We start from the raw sequence: 14,263 nt of genomic DNA on the forward strand, positions 1-14,263 counted from the left end.
AAATATGTTTTTATTGATTTCAGAGAGAGGAAGGGAGAGGGAGAAAGAGAGAATCAATGAAGAGAGAGAATCATTGATCGGCTGCCTCCTGCACGCCCCCTTCTGGGGATCTAGCCTGCAACCTGTGCATGTGCCCTGACCAGGAATTGAATCGCCATCTCCTGGTTCATGGTTCGACACTCAATCACAGAGCCACACTGACAGGTGGTGGATTTTTTTTTATTTTTAGTGTTGTTGCTGATGTCATTTTACCTAGATCTAGGGCTTTTCAGTGTATAGATAACTCTGCCCTTTGGACTTGAAGGCAAACAGCAGTATCAGGAGTCTTTCTAATTCCCCACCAGAGTTGGGACAGGGCTCCAGTACAGGGAGAAGGCGTGCAATAAATACTGGGACAAGCACAGCTACCAAAAATAAGGGAGAAAAAACGAATTGCCAAAGTCATGAATACTCAACCTCATTCTTATACTGTGACTGTTCACTCTTTTCCTCAGATCCTTCTGTGTGTGTATGTTTTAATAAACTGGTGCAGACCCCGAGCCTGCAGGGACTTGCCCCAGTCTTTCTAACTCCCCACCAGAGTTGGGACAGGGCTCCAGTACAGGGAGAAGGCGTGCAATAAATACTGGGACAAGCACAGCTACCAAAAATAAGGGAGAAAAAACGAGTTGCCAAAGTCATGAATACTCAACCTCATTCTTATACTGTGACTGTTCACTCTTTTCCTCAGATCCTTCTGTGTGTGTATGTTTTAATAAACTGGTGCGGACCCCGAGCCTGCAGGGACTTGCCCCAGGCCCCTGCTCACATGCGGTGGGAAGCAGGCACGACGCTGGCGAGGTACTGCCCCCGGACCACCGGCATCAGCAGCAACACTGAAGGATGGAGACTACAATGTGGCTCCTTCCTGCCTGCTCAAGTCCATTGTTCCCACTGGGTGAAACTCTGTCAATTTAGGAAACTTATTCACATGGAGTGAATAGATTGCCAAAGTCATGAATACTCAACCTCATTCTCATACTGTGACTGATCACTCTTTTCCTCAGATCCTACCGTGTGTGTATGTTTTAATAAACTGGTGCAGACCCCGAGCCTGCAGGGACTTGCCCCAGGCCCCTGCCCACTTGCGGTGGGAAGCAGGCACGATGCTGGCGAGGTACTGCCCCCTGGCCACCGGCATCAGCAGCAACACTGAAGGATGGAAGTCCATTGTTCCCACTGGGTGAAACTGTCAATTTAGGAAACTTATTCACATGGAGTGAATAGGGCAGAAAATGTCCTCACCCCTAGAAATAGCTTCATAAAGACCAGGGCAGCGGTTTAAAGCCTGAATTTACATTGTCTTAATGGAGGCCAGAGAGGAAGAATACAAATCTAAGTAACCAACCAAGGTCAGCGTCTTTCACAGAGAAAATATTTCAAGAACATCTTCCTCTTCCACAGGTATAAATACATTATTTTAATGTTTTTCACAGCATCCTCCTGAGGAAACGGGATGTATTGATCATTATCCTCCATTTCAGAGCGCCTCACGTAACAAGGCAATTCACAGTACTTACCCAGACCCACATAATGAGCCATAGCTTACAACATTTTCTCACCACTTTAGACTCATGGCTATAAAATTCCAGATGCTCAAGTGCTTGGTGCCAAAAAGCATCCATGACCAGAAAATTCACATTTGTTAATTCTTCCCGTTAAGCTATCTGACGGGCAGAACTGCCATTTCAACGTCCATACACGTTTTAACCGCGTTGTATTTTTCTATTAAAAAATTTTTAAGTAGTATTAGTAGGAAGAGCACAAGCAGGGTCAGGATCAAAACAGAGAACACAGCCTGGCCGGCCTGGCTCAGTGACTGAGCATCGACGTCGACCTACGAACCAGGCAGTCACGGTTCGATTCTGGTCAGGGCACATGCCTGGGTTGTGGGTTCGATCTCCAGTGTGGGGCATGCAGGAGGCAGCCAATCAATGATTCTCTCTCATCATTGATGTTTCTGTCTCTCTCTCCCTCTCCCTTCCTCTCTGAAATCAATAAAAATATATATTTTTAAAAAAAACAGAGAACACCGACTTAAAACAATGTGCTGAAACATATACGGGTGATTGCAGATTTTTCGCAGCTGCATGATAGTGTTCATGAGTGTCTTAGCACCCCCTTTCCCCTAAGAACACGTGGAGAGAGTCGAAATAGAACAAGTTATTAAAGGATCGGATAATTCTAATTGTTAAAAAGTGAGCTTTTATACAAGAGGCAAAGGGCTGTCGGTCTTCTCCGTAACCCACACCTCATGGGGTCCAAAGCTCCTGCTAAAATAGGGCGGTTTCTGGGTTCGATATAACATCTTTCTTGTGACTAACATCCTCCAGGAAGGAGTTATGTCATGTCGATGGGTTTGTGACATGACTGTCTATTCCCTAGGATTCTGGGAAGACAGAGGACCAAGAAATGAAACTTCTAAAATGCCACCCACTTTTAGGCGGAATATGTCTTCTGCCAAACTGACGTGAGCACAGCTAGCTATTTCAGAGATAGGACCTACTCCTTTCTTCCTGCCCTAGTGTAGTTTACCCTTAAGAGGGTAAGAGATGTCCTTTGGCAGCTACAACAGCTACAAAAGAGACCCAGTAACATGCATTAACAAATCTGCGTGAGCAGGATGCTTCCCGTGGGTATCTGACGTTCTGGTCACAAGGAGACGTGTGCACCCTGCGTTGCATCCCCTTCCGCCACGCACCTTCTTATCTTTCTCAGAACCATCTGTGAGGAGGATCCCTTTGGCTTGCATGTGGCGATACAGGATCTTCTGCAGAGCTGACATGTCACACTTGATCACATATTCAACCTGGGGGAAAAAGAGCAGCAAGTGGTTGAGAGCAGGAGAGAGAAGGTGCTGCTCTAAAGAGACTGTTGAGCCTGGCCAGCATGGTTCAGTGGTTGAGCATCGAACCTATGAGCCAGGAGGTCACAGTTCGATTCCCGGTCAGGGAATATACCTGGGTTGCAGGCTCCATCCCCAATGTGGGGTGTGCAGGAGGCAGCTGATCAATGATTCTCTCTCATCATTGATGTTTCTCTCTCTCTCCCTCTCCCTTCCTCTCTGAAATCAATAACAAAATATTTTTAATTAAAAAAAGAGAGAGAGAGATAGCCAGAACACAGCTGCTGGTGGCATTCCAGGAGCCTGAAGGTATCTGCTTCCTCACTTGGATTCCTGGGAAGGGGTGGGGGGTTTGGAACAGACTATGGTCATCGCTGCTAAAGGCATGGTATGGTGGAGGGACCTTCCAGAGGTCATATGTAATTGTGGCTAGGGCTATGCTTTTAGGAATTTTCATGACTTGCTCCATATTTGAGAGAATGGCTTGTAAACTGTTCAAATTCAAAGATACTGAATATAGAGTATATTTTCAGTATTTCTTCTGCCTCCCAACTATCTCCCCTTTTTACAGGAACAGGACAGGTTTAGGAAAAACAGTGACTGGCCAATATCCTATGATTTCCTTTGTGAAACATTTTTTCAAATGGTGATATGTGGCTACTCCCAATACTAGTCCTAAAATGAGACTTGTAACAGTCCTAGGTTGACTATCATATACCTGCTTTGGAGGGATGAGAGGACACTCCCCAGTGAGGACAGTAGGTGGAGAAGGCCTAATCCATAGCTGGGTTCAACGACCACCTAAAGAAGGCAAGACCCCCTGTGCTTCCACCTGAAATGCTGCAAAAAGCCCATCTGCAGCAGCGAAAGGGAACTCCGCACACACCTGCAGCCCTTCTAGCACGCTCCTACTGCATAAAATCCGCTGGATGCTCTCCTATTATTGTTTCACCTTATTAAAAAAATCCCCAGAATACAAACCTGCGGTTTTCATAATAAACAACAGATTAATGCCTAGAAATCTGCAGAATGTGATTAAAAGTAAATCAGCAAGCTGCCTAATGTTTAATAAACTGATTAAAAACGATCAGGTTATTTCCAGCTCTGAGGGCCAGAGCGAGGAGGTCACAGATGAAGAGAAGTTGAATATTCATTCAATTGTTGCTTTAGAAGAAACCTGTCAGGCTCGATGGAACCACTATTAATAGCCTTTTGCCAATCATTTTGATGCACCAAATCAAACTAGAGAAAGGCTGGCTCTTAGCAGAAAAGTTAAGAAAGGCAAGTAATCTACCATCAACTTGTATTAGTTTTTAATGACCTTCTTGGCCAGGCTGGGACAAAAACATCTCCAAGTTTAATAAATAAGGATGCAGGTAATATAGGTTTTGTGTGTTACAAGCCTGATCGTGTCATTTTTAAAGTACTTCCACTTCTTCAGGAGCTATTAACTCTCAATGAAATCTGATCATGGTGAAGAAAAATGTTAAACAACTTCAGAGGAGTATAAAGATAAAAATGACATCAGGGTTAATATTATTGAGCTCTGTAGGGACCAGGCCCAATGCACACGTGCATTTATCTGCCTTCTTTCATTTCTCCACAAAAGAGCTTTAAAAGACTTATATTCAGTGTCCACATTTTATCTTATTTTTTAAAATATATTTTTATTGATTTCAGAGAGGAAGGGAGAGGGACATAGAACATCAATGATGAGAGAGAATCACTGATTGGCTGCCTCCTGCATGCCCCACACTGGGGATCGAGCCTGCAATCTGGGCATGTGCCCTAACTGGGAATGGAACTGGTTCATTGGTGGACACTCAACCACTAAGCCATGCCAGCTGGGCCAGTGTCCACATTTTATAGATAAGGAACCAGAGCATCGAAAAGTTGAACAGACTGAGTCAAAATGATACAGCTAATTAATGGTGCAGTTAGGACTGGGAACAGTCCACTCTACTAAACTCTATGTTAAAGGTGACCAAGCAGAGGTTCCGGCTTCTGAGTTCTGCCCTGACATTCACCTTCACCGGGGCCTCACTGCTGGAAGAGACGCCGAGGCTTGTGTTTAAGGGCATTAGGGCTCCTAGGTACAGAACCCTCAACCCCCTCCCCACCAGTGAGCTACTGCCAGGTGCTGCAGGTGAGGGGCTTGGGAACAGGAGGCATGATGATACCATGCAAACGGGGACTTGGACATCCCACAGGGGTCACGTCAACAGAGAGGGGAGCCCATCCCGAGGACTCTGACCTTCTTCCTTCGTGTCCTCAGAGGATACCAGAAACTCGTTTGATAAATATGGTCAAAATCATCATCAAAAGCTTTGAAACTATATTTTACCTATAGTTGTTATAGAATAGTAAGAAGCCAGGAAAATTCCAGGCAAGTGGAATAGGGAAACTGAGACAGTTAACCAGCAGTTTGTGTCCACCTGGTAAATCCTATCTTCCCTAAACCAAGAACACTTAAGGTGGGGATGGGTGGGTGGGTAGGAAGAGATTAACTGAAGAATTTATATGCATAACCCATAGACACAGACAATAGTGTGGTGAAGGCCTGGGGAAGGGATCAATGGAGGAACAAAGGGGACATCTGTAATATTTTCAACAATAAAGATAAATTTTTAAAAAAGAGTAAATGATTTGCACTTCTCCCCAATCAGAGGGTAAATAGCTTAAATCACCGTACTTAGGGAGACAGAAAATAGAAATCCAATTAAATGCCATTTGCCAACCACATCCTAGGACAGTCAAATTAAGAAAATAAATCTCATTTTGGTATATCAGCATAAAGCTAATGAATATTCTATTGATCCACCTCGAAGACCTCCCCTAAACACCCAGCCTAGGAATCCCCATTCTTCCCCAAGTGTGAGGAATGGGTTTTACACTAGCAGGTAGGTGGTGGTTTGGGGGGAGGGGTTGCTTAAACCTGTGAAAAGATGCCTACCGTTATTGGACAGTCTATTCCCTTGCTCATGAGGTATTTCATTAGACTCATAAAATTATTAAGTAGCCATTGATTTAAACTATTTTTATTAAATATTCATTAAAACTAAATTTTGTATGAAGGAGAACTGCATTTATCATACTGTGACCCTCTGATGCCTGCTTTAGTTTCATCTGAGGAAATGTATTCCCGAGGTCACTCTACTCTAGCTACACTAAACAGAATTACCGTAAAAGGATGACATTTTGTGTTTTTAAGTTTTTCTATCACAAAACTCAACAATAAGAAAAGAAGCAATCCAATAAAAATAAAAAACAAGCAAAAGATTTGAGCACCATTTCATCAAAGAAGACATACAGGGGCTGATTAAGCCCATGAAAAGATGCCTACCATCATTGGATGGTAGAGAAAGGCAAATTAAAGTTACACATCTATTGAAATGGCTAAAAACATTTAAAAAACTGACACTTCCCAATGAGTACTGATGAGAAAGGGAAGGAAATGGAATGCTCACACATTGCTGGTGGGACTACAAAATGGTTCAGACAGTTTGGAGCAGTGTGTGGAAATTTACAAAGTTACGTGTACATTAACCATATGGCCGAGCAACCCCACTCCTAATTATCTGCTCAAGTGAAATGAAAAGCTATGTTCACACAAATACCTGTACACAATGTTTATAGCAGATTTATCCCTCATCAAGTATGGTGCATCCACATAATAGAATTCTACTCAACAATAAAAATGACCCAACTATGGATACTTGCAACAACTTGGATGCATCTCACACACACGATGCTGAGTGAAAGAAAGCAGATGCAGAAGGTCTGATGACACACACTGTCTGAGTCCACTCAGACGACATTCTGGCAAAGGCAGAGCTGGGGACGAACACATCAGTGGTTGCATGAGACTAAGGGTGGAGAGAGGCTCAGGCTAACATGTGGCAGCACTAAGGAATTTGGGGGTGGGGGGGAGACTGGGAAATAGAATTGCTCTGTATTGTGATGGTACGTGTGGAAAATATAACTATGCAGTTTTCAAAACTTCTAGAACTATGTGCCCAAAAGTAAATTTTATTATACGTAAATTAAAAAACACTTCCTTAATTGATTCCTTTTCACGAAAACATTTGATAATTATTGCTGTGGAAGTATTTATAGTTAGCCTTATCCTGCCGTAGCCATAATTCCTTCCTGATTCTTTACACAGGCTGAGAAAGACATACATGCTGTTTGTGGCTATAGCCAGGAGAAGGTAGAAGAAAACTTATCCCCAAGGATAATACTTAAATGACCAATTTTTCCCTGATAAAACAGTCCTCATAAGACAGAAAAAGCAGAGAATAACCACTGGCCACAAGACATCAATAAGGCCACATAGCTACACACAGTGATTAGTTCCCCCCACTTGCCTTGAAAGGACTATGGGAACAGCGATGTGGGAGGGCCACAGGAAGTGCAAGAATGAGAGAACAGTGAGGCCTAGAGGTCTCCATTAATAATGGAAGCAGCAACATGAGTAGCTGTCCCTAGTTGAGGGCTGCCCACGTGCCAGGCACGGTAGTAGTAGTAGTATATCCATCTTAGTCCTCTCAACAGTTCTATGAAGCAGGTATCATTTATTTTATAGTTCAGTGATGAGAACCTTGAGACCCACTGGGTTAACTTGACTTGCCCAAGTTCACACAGTAAGAGACGGAGAATGTGGTGGGGACCCTTGTCCACTCTGATGGCAGAACCCATGCTTTCCACACTGCCAAGTTACCTCCAGGAAAAGGGAGCTTATCCATAGACAATCTATCACATACAGGGTATTTAACATACATCAGAGGTCATGCTCCGGCTATTAAAGAGCACATGTGTACTTTATATAGGAGACATACTGTCGAAAATCTAATATTAATTTTTTAAAAAGTTTATTCAGACTCAAGAAGCACTCTTGTGGAAAGAACGGTAAAATAAATAGTAAAGAATTCCTTTGTGAAATAAATGATCACCCCACAATCCTTAGGCTGCAAAAGTTTGGATTTTTATATAATAGACTAGAGGCCCGGTTTACGAAATTCATGCACTTGGGGGTGGGGGGTGGTCCCCCAGCCTGGCCTGTGCCCTCTCACAGTGTGGGAGCTCCGCGATCGATCGCCCCAAAGAGGAAGGCCCCGTCCACCCATCCAGGGCTCCTCAATGGATTGCCCCAAAGAGGTAGGGCAGAGCCGCGGAACCCACCTTTGCACTGTGCACGCAGCATCAAGCCCCCGCCCACCTACGTGTGCCTTGCTGTGCACGCAGCCCCACCCACCTGCGTGCGCTGGCTGCGCATGTAGCCTCCTGGTGATCACTCGTTACGGCGTGAGGGCGTCATGACCACATAGGCTTTTATTATACAGGATTTTCTTAAGACAGGGCATAGTTTTAACTTATAATGCATTTAAAAAAAATCTATGTCTATTTAGCCAGTCTTGTAAGTAAATAAGTCAACAAGATTAAGAAGTTTTATGGAATGAATAAATAAAGGACTTTAGTTAGTCACCTTTTATTTTACAGCTCTTCTAAAGAAACAAAAGGAAGCATGGGACAAATTAAAATCCTTAACATTCCACCACTATGACTTGCAGGATCTCAGTAACAGTATGCTGGGAGGTAGCTCCAGGCAGCCACATGGCCATTGTATCCATTCCCCAGTTTATATATTCAGTAGCTAAGCTCCATATTAAACAGAAAAGATGCTGAGACCACAGAAGTTAAGTAAATATTGATATAGCATTTAATGCCCATGATGCATTTACTAGCACAATAAAACACTTAAATATTTGGGGGCAGCCACATGGCCACTGTATCCATTCCCCAGTTTATATATTCAGTAGCTGAGTTCCATATTAAACAGAAAAGGGGTTACCCAAAGATGCTGAGACCACAGAAGTTAAGTAAATATCGATATAGCATTTAATGCCCATAATGCATTTACTAGCACAATAAAACACTTAAATATTTGGGCTACTCCTGGAGTAAGCCTGGTATAAAAACCATCTTTAATTCTAATTTTTTTCAATTGTTAAAGAATAGAGAACAAAATTCTCTCTCAGCAAACCGATCAACCTCATATGCTATTTTCCAGCTCCCACTTAAAAATGAACAGGATGAAACAATCTGTCCAAAAAATAGAGTCATTACACAGAAAAACACAATGATGCAAAATAACACATTTCAAACTTGGCTCACCTAAAGAGAAAGCTCAGATCAAAATATCTCATGCTAGAAATAATAGTATACAATGCCAAATACTCTTTCTTTAAGAGAATAAAATTTAGAACTCTAATGTGTGTGGTTCCAAATTATGATCAGAAACATATTAAACTAATACCCAAATCCAACCAAAAAGTGCAGATCTAAGGGCTCAAAGGATATTCTAAAGCACTGAAAACTCAGTGTCCACAAAGTAATCTGAAAAATACTTGCTCAAAATGTTCACAGGAACTTCATGTTTGTGGTGCAGGACAGAAACTGTGCCCAAGAATAATTAGATGATGGTTCTGTAATTTGTAGAAATTCTATTTTTCACCTATTAGAATGGTGACATCACAAGCATCAAATCCATATATGTAAAAGCCTAAGCGACCCTCACGACAGAATGACCGGAATGACCAGAACAACCAGTTGCTATGATGCACATTGACCACCAGGGGGCAGACGCTCAAAGCAGGAGCTTCCCCCTGGTGGTCAGTGCGCTCCCACAGGGGGAGCGCCCCTCAGCCAGAAGCCAGGCTCATGGCTGGCAAGTGCAGCTGCGGGGGCAGGAGCCTCTCCTGACTCCATGGCAAGTGACGGCAGCAGGCACAGCGGGCCAGGATGAGTGCGAGCAATGTGGCACCTGGCCCCGGTTCTGGCTCCTCCCTGGCCACCTGCCGCTTGGCGCACTGCTACATCCTTTGGGAGGTGTCTGACTACCAGTTTAGGCCCGATCCCCGCAGTGATAAGGCCTAAACCAGCAGTTGGACATCCCCAGAGGGGTCCTGGATTGCAAGAGAGTGCAGGCCAGGCCAAGGGACCCCACCAATGCACGAAGACGCTCAAAGCAGGAGCTGCCCCCTGGTGGTCAGTGCACTCCCACAGGGGGAGCGCCGCTCAGCCAGAAGCCGGGCTCATGGCTGGCAAGTGCAGCTGCGGCGGCAGGAGCCTCTCCTGACTCCATGGCAAGTGATGGCAGCAGGTGCAGCGGGCCGGGATGAGTGCGAGCAATGTGGCACCTCGCCCCGGTTCTGGCTCCTCCCTGGCCACCTGCCGCTTGGTGCACTGTTACATCCCTTGGGGGGTGTCTGACTACCAGTTTAGGCCCGATCCCCGCAGTGATAAGGCCTAAACCAGCAGTTGGACATCCCCAGAGGGGTCCTGGATTGCAAGAGAGCACAGGCCAGGCTGAGGACCCCACCGGTGCAAGATCAGGGTAGGGGAGGGACCGAGGGAGGGCTCCAGGGTGTGTCCGGCCCTTCTCGCTCAGTCCTGATAAACTCAAATGAGGTTAGTTAACTTAAAAAAAAAAACTAAAATAAAATGCAATGTTAAGTTAATTAATGTATGCTAAGTGGCTGTAAGTTAAAGTGTAATGACTTTGGTAAAACTCAATGAATTTGGTAATTTTTTCTGCCCAAAGTTTTTGGACACCGGGCTAAAAAATGCTGAAATTTGCCTTCTCTCTCTACACTAAACCCCCTAGCTTCTATCAAATAAATTAGCACTTCAAGAGATTTCCGAAAGACAAACCTGCTGTTTTAGAAACACAATTCCAGGTGCGGGTAAGTCAACCATATCGGCAGGGGAAGAAACCATAACTTGTGCATTTTGCAACATACCTTTTCTGGAAGCTGGGATTCCACTTCCTTCTTCAGTCTCCTCAGTAAAAATGGTCGCAAGACCTTATGTAGACGCCGGATGATCAATATAGTTTCTTCTTCATTCAAGTCCACCTACAAGAAGAGAACCGTAGATGACTTTTATTTTCTTTAAAGGATGTTTCATGTAATAACACTTTATGTTACATTTATTATTCATTTCAATATATGTTTGAATGTTTATATGTGTTAAGGCCAGGTTTATACCTGGTCACATACACCTCAGAATCCTCTTCCCACCTGCCTACCAGTTGGAAATAAAATAGCCTCTAAATGGGTGTTTGTCTTACGGATGGGTTTGTGGGAAAGGGCTCAGAATTTTATGTGACATAACTGGCAATAAAGACTGACTGAAGCCCTGGCCAGTTGGAGCATCATCCTATGTGGGTTCATACAGGTTATGGGTTTGATCCCTGGTTGGGGTGCATAGGGGAAGCAACCGATCGATGTTTCCTCTCTCACATGATGTTTCTCTCTTTCTAAAATCAATGAAAACATATCCTTGGGTGAAGATTAAAAAACAACCCAGACTGACATAAAACATGAGTAGCCCTGACTGGGTAGCTCAGTTGGTTAGAATATTGTCCCAATATACCAAGGTTGTGGACTTGATCTCCAGTCAGGGCACATACAAGGATCAGCCAATGAGTGCATAAATAAGTGGAACAACTGTTTCTCTCTTCCCCCCTTCTCTCTCTCTCTAAAATCAATTTTTTAAAAAAGATTATTAAAGAAAAATAAAAGAACACTAGTAGAGCGACAACAACAGTTAATGTGTTCTTACTTAAAGTGGAGGCATTAGGTTAGGCTCTTAACTGTGTCTCAGAGGCAGGAACATGCCAAGGGAATAGGCTTGCACACAAAGATGAAAACAAGAGTAGATCCAGCTTATGTTGGCTGGTTTCTAAGCCATGCTACCTTTCTCTTCCTTTCTTCTGCCCTGATCTTGTTGGAGTTACAGTCACATTTATAAAACCCTCTGCTTTCTCTTTCACCCTCCTCTATCACCTCTAGGGGGCAGAGTTGATTGACTCTACTTTATACAAATGGGCGAGTCAATCACTTATTGACAAAAAGAAAATGTACCACACAACTAACGGGCTAAAGAGTTCCAACCTAAGTTTCCCTAGAGCATTCTTTCTGGCTTTGCATTCCTATAGTTAAGAAATCACAAACCAAAGGACATGTGCCCATTCCTATAGTTAAGAAATCACTAAGCAAGAGGTCATGTGCCCATTTCTTTTCTTACAATGGCTTGGGCCCTTCTTTCATCAAGGAGCTCCAAGAGAAGATAGATAGTGGAAGAAATGGAGGTAAGAAATTTAGAAATGGCTACTCCAGATTTGAGGAGTATTTATGTAGACACAAAACTGAGGCTCACACTAAACTCTGAAAAAACGTGTACAGAAAATTAGTGTACAACTTCAGTTTTACACACACACTCTTGATGAGGAAACAGTTTAAAGGGAAGCCCACGTTTATAACAAGGATGTACATGTCTTAAGGTTTATGTTCAGCTGGTGAGTTGACCTGTTAAACTGAGGCAGTAACTATCCCTCCACGGGTCCCCCTAGTGGAAGAAATGGAGGTAAGAAATTTAGAAATGGCTACTCCAGATTTGAGGAGTATATTTATGTACACAAAACTGAGGCTCACACTAAACTCTGAAAAAACGTGTACAGAAAATTAGTGTACTTCAGTTTTACACACACTCCTGATGAGAAAACAGTTTAAAGGGAAGCCCACGTTTATAACAAGGACATACATGTCTTAAGGTTTATGTTCAGCTGGTGAGTTGACCTGTTAAACTGAGGCAGTAACTATCCCTCCACGGGTCCCCCTGGCCCACAGCAGTACAGCATCCCACCGTCAGGAATGTCCTCTGGCGGCCTGGTTGGAGTCAGGACACCCACACCTCACTAGATCCACTTTCTTCAGAGGGGACACACCCGGGAATGAGAACATGTGCCCCACTGGTTAGCTTCGGAATGTGGGCGACATTGTAAACCACCCTGAGGGTTTCCTGTAGCTCTAATGTTCTCAGCTCTAGATCCTTTCATTTCATTGTCAAGTAGTGGAAAAAAAAATGAGCTAGACCAGTACCCTTTCTCCAGTCATGGCAAATGGAGCATTGAACCACTGTTCGAAGGTGCTGCAGCTCTTGAAAATGGTGGGGAGGAGGAAGTTGAGGAGTGCCCAGAGCTCCGGGAGCTTGTTCTGCAGGGGGGTCCCGGTCAGCAGGATCCTCCTGGGGGCCACGTAGTGCGTGTTCAGGACCTGAGTCAGCTTGCAGTGGTGGTTCTTCATCCGGTGGCCCTCGTCCACAATCATGTACTTCCACCGGATCTGTAACGTCAGACAGACCGACATGTGGTGAGCAAGGGAAAAGATGACGATTTCCAGGAGGCAAGAGGTGAAATGGAGCCCTAGCTGGTTTGGCTCAGTGGATAGAGCGTCAGCTCAGGGACTGCAGGGTCCTGGGTTCGATTCCGGTGAAGGGCATGTACCTCGGTTACAGGCTCAGTCCCCGGCCCGGCACATGAGGTAGGTAACCAATCGATGTGTCTCTCACATCGATGTTTCTCTCTCTGTCTATCCCCGTTCCTTCCACTCTCTCTTAAAAAAAAAAATCAATGGAAAGAAATATCTTCGGGTGAAGATTAACAACAAAAAAGAGGTGAAGTGGAAAACCAAAGAACCCATATCTGGTGAAACATATGGTGGGGTTCTCCTTAGGATAAAAGAACCTCAACAGTCTCTATCCCATACCTGACAGATCGGATAATACGTCATGTAACAACGGGAAGCTAAAGCAACTAGGTTCCTTAGAGGCCATGTAATTCCAAGCCACCCTTTAACCAAGAAGGAAGCCTGGCCCAAAATGCAATGGTTAAGCCAGGGGGTAGCTCCTGAGTCTCCCCATCCTGTACCCCTGCTAATGCTGGACCCTGACACTGTCCCAGGCCTAACGGTCATGCCCCCTCCGCAAGGTACAGAATACAGCTCTCCACCCGAGGCAGCAGTTAATGACGGATCCTTCCAGCATTACCTGTAGCTGACAGCCTCTGGCTTCTGCCTTCTTTCCTATTACGTGGGCTGACTATACTACCTTTAGGGCTTGGATCAGTGTTCTTTATTTTAATTTCAATTAGCTGCTAACATTTAAAAGTTGGTATATTTCACATTAAAATCTGGACATCTAGCTTTTCCTTTAAAAAAAGAAAAAGAAAAAAGGAAGATCTGGCAACCTGGACTCTCACACATACTAGTATTCCTTAACTGCCAAGCACCTATCCACCAGGTCTAGTCCCTGCTTTACGATATTCTCACTGGCGGAGAGAACAATGCTAAATGTCATCCCTCTCTGTACGCCAAGCCTTCAGAATTAAACATAACACACTCCCCCCACACAACTATCCCTTCAGAAGTAAAGGATGACTGTCTGATGCAATCCTCCTCCCTATGTCTACGAAAGCCCCTTTCCTCTCTTGTATTTTACACTTGAGCCCTCTTCAAGGTCACTCGTCTCCATTTCTTA

The 14,263-nt window shown here is 44.2% G+C and overlaps 1 protein-coding gene across 1 annotated transcript in view; it reads right to left on the reverse strand.

The window, feature by feature from the left end:
* The window catches only part of SMARCA2 (SWI/SNF related, matrix associated, actin dependent regulator of chromatin, subfamily a, member 2), a 125,658-nt gene that overhangs the window by 86,911 nt on the left and 24,484 nt on the right, over positions 1–14,263 (reverse strand). Inside the window, exons 10-13 of the mRNA XM_014546307.1 lie at positions 12,829–13,071; positions 10,687–10,800; positions 2,741–2,848; positions 2,083–2,167 (exon numbers count right to left, since the gene is read on the reverse strand). Of these exons, the coding sequence (XP_014401793.1) occupies positions 2,083–2,167; positions 2,741–2,848; positions 10,687–10,800; positions 12,829–13,071 (550 nt within the window). The remainder of the gene's footprint in view (positions 1–2,082; positions 2,168–2,740; positions 2,849–10,686; positions 10,801–12,828; positions 13,072–14,263) is intronic.

This window comes from Myotis brandtii, unplaced genomic scaffold (genome assembly GCF_000412655.1).
Source record: "Myotis brandtii unplaced genomic scaffold, ASM41265v1 scaffold44, whole genome shotgun sequence".
Lineage (NCBI taxonomy): Eukaryota > Metazoa > Chordata > Mammalia > Chiroptera > Vespertilionidae > Myotis > Myotis brandtii.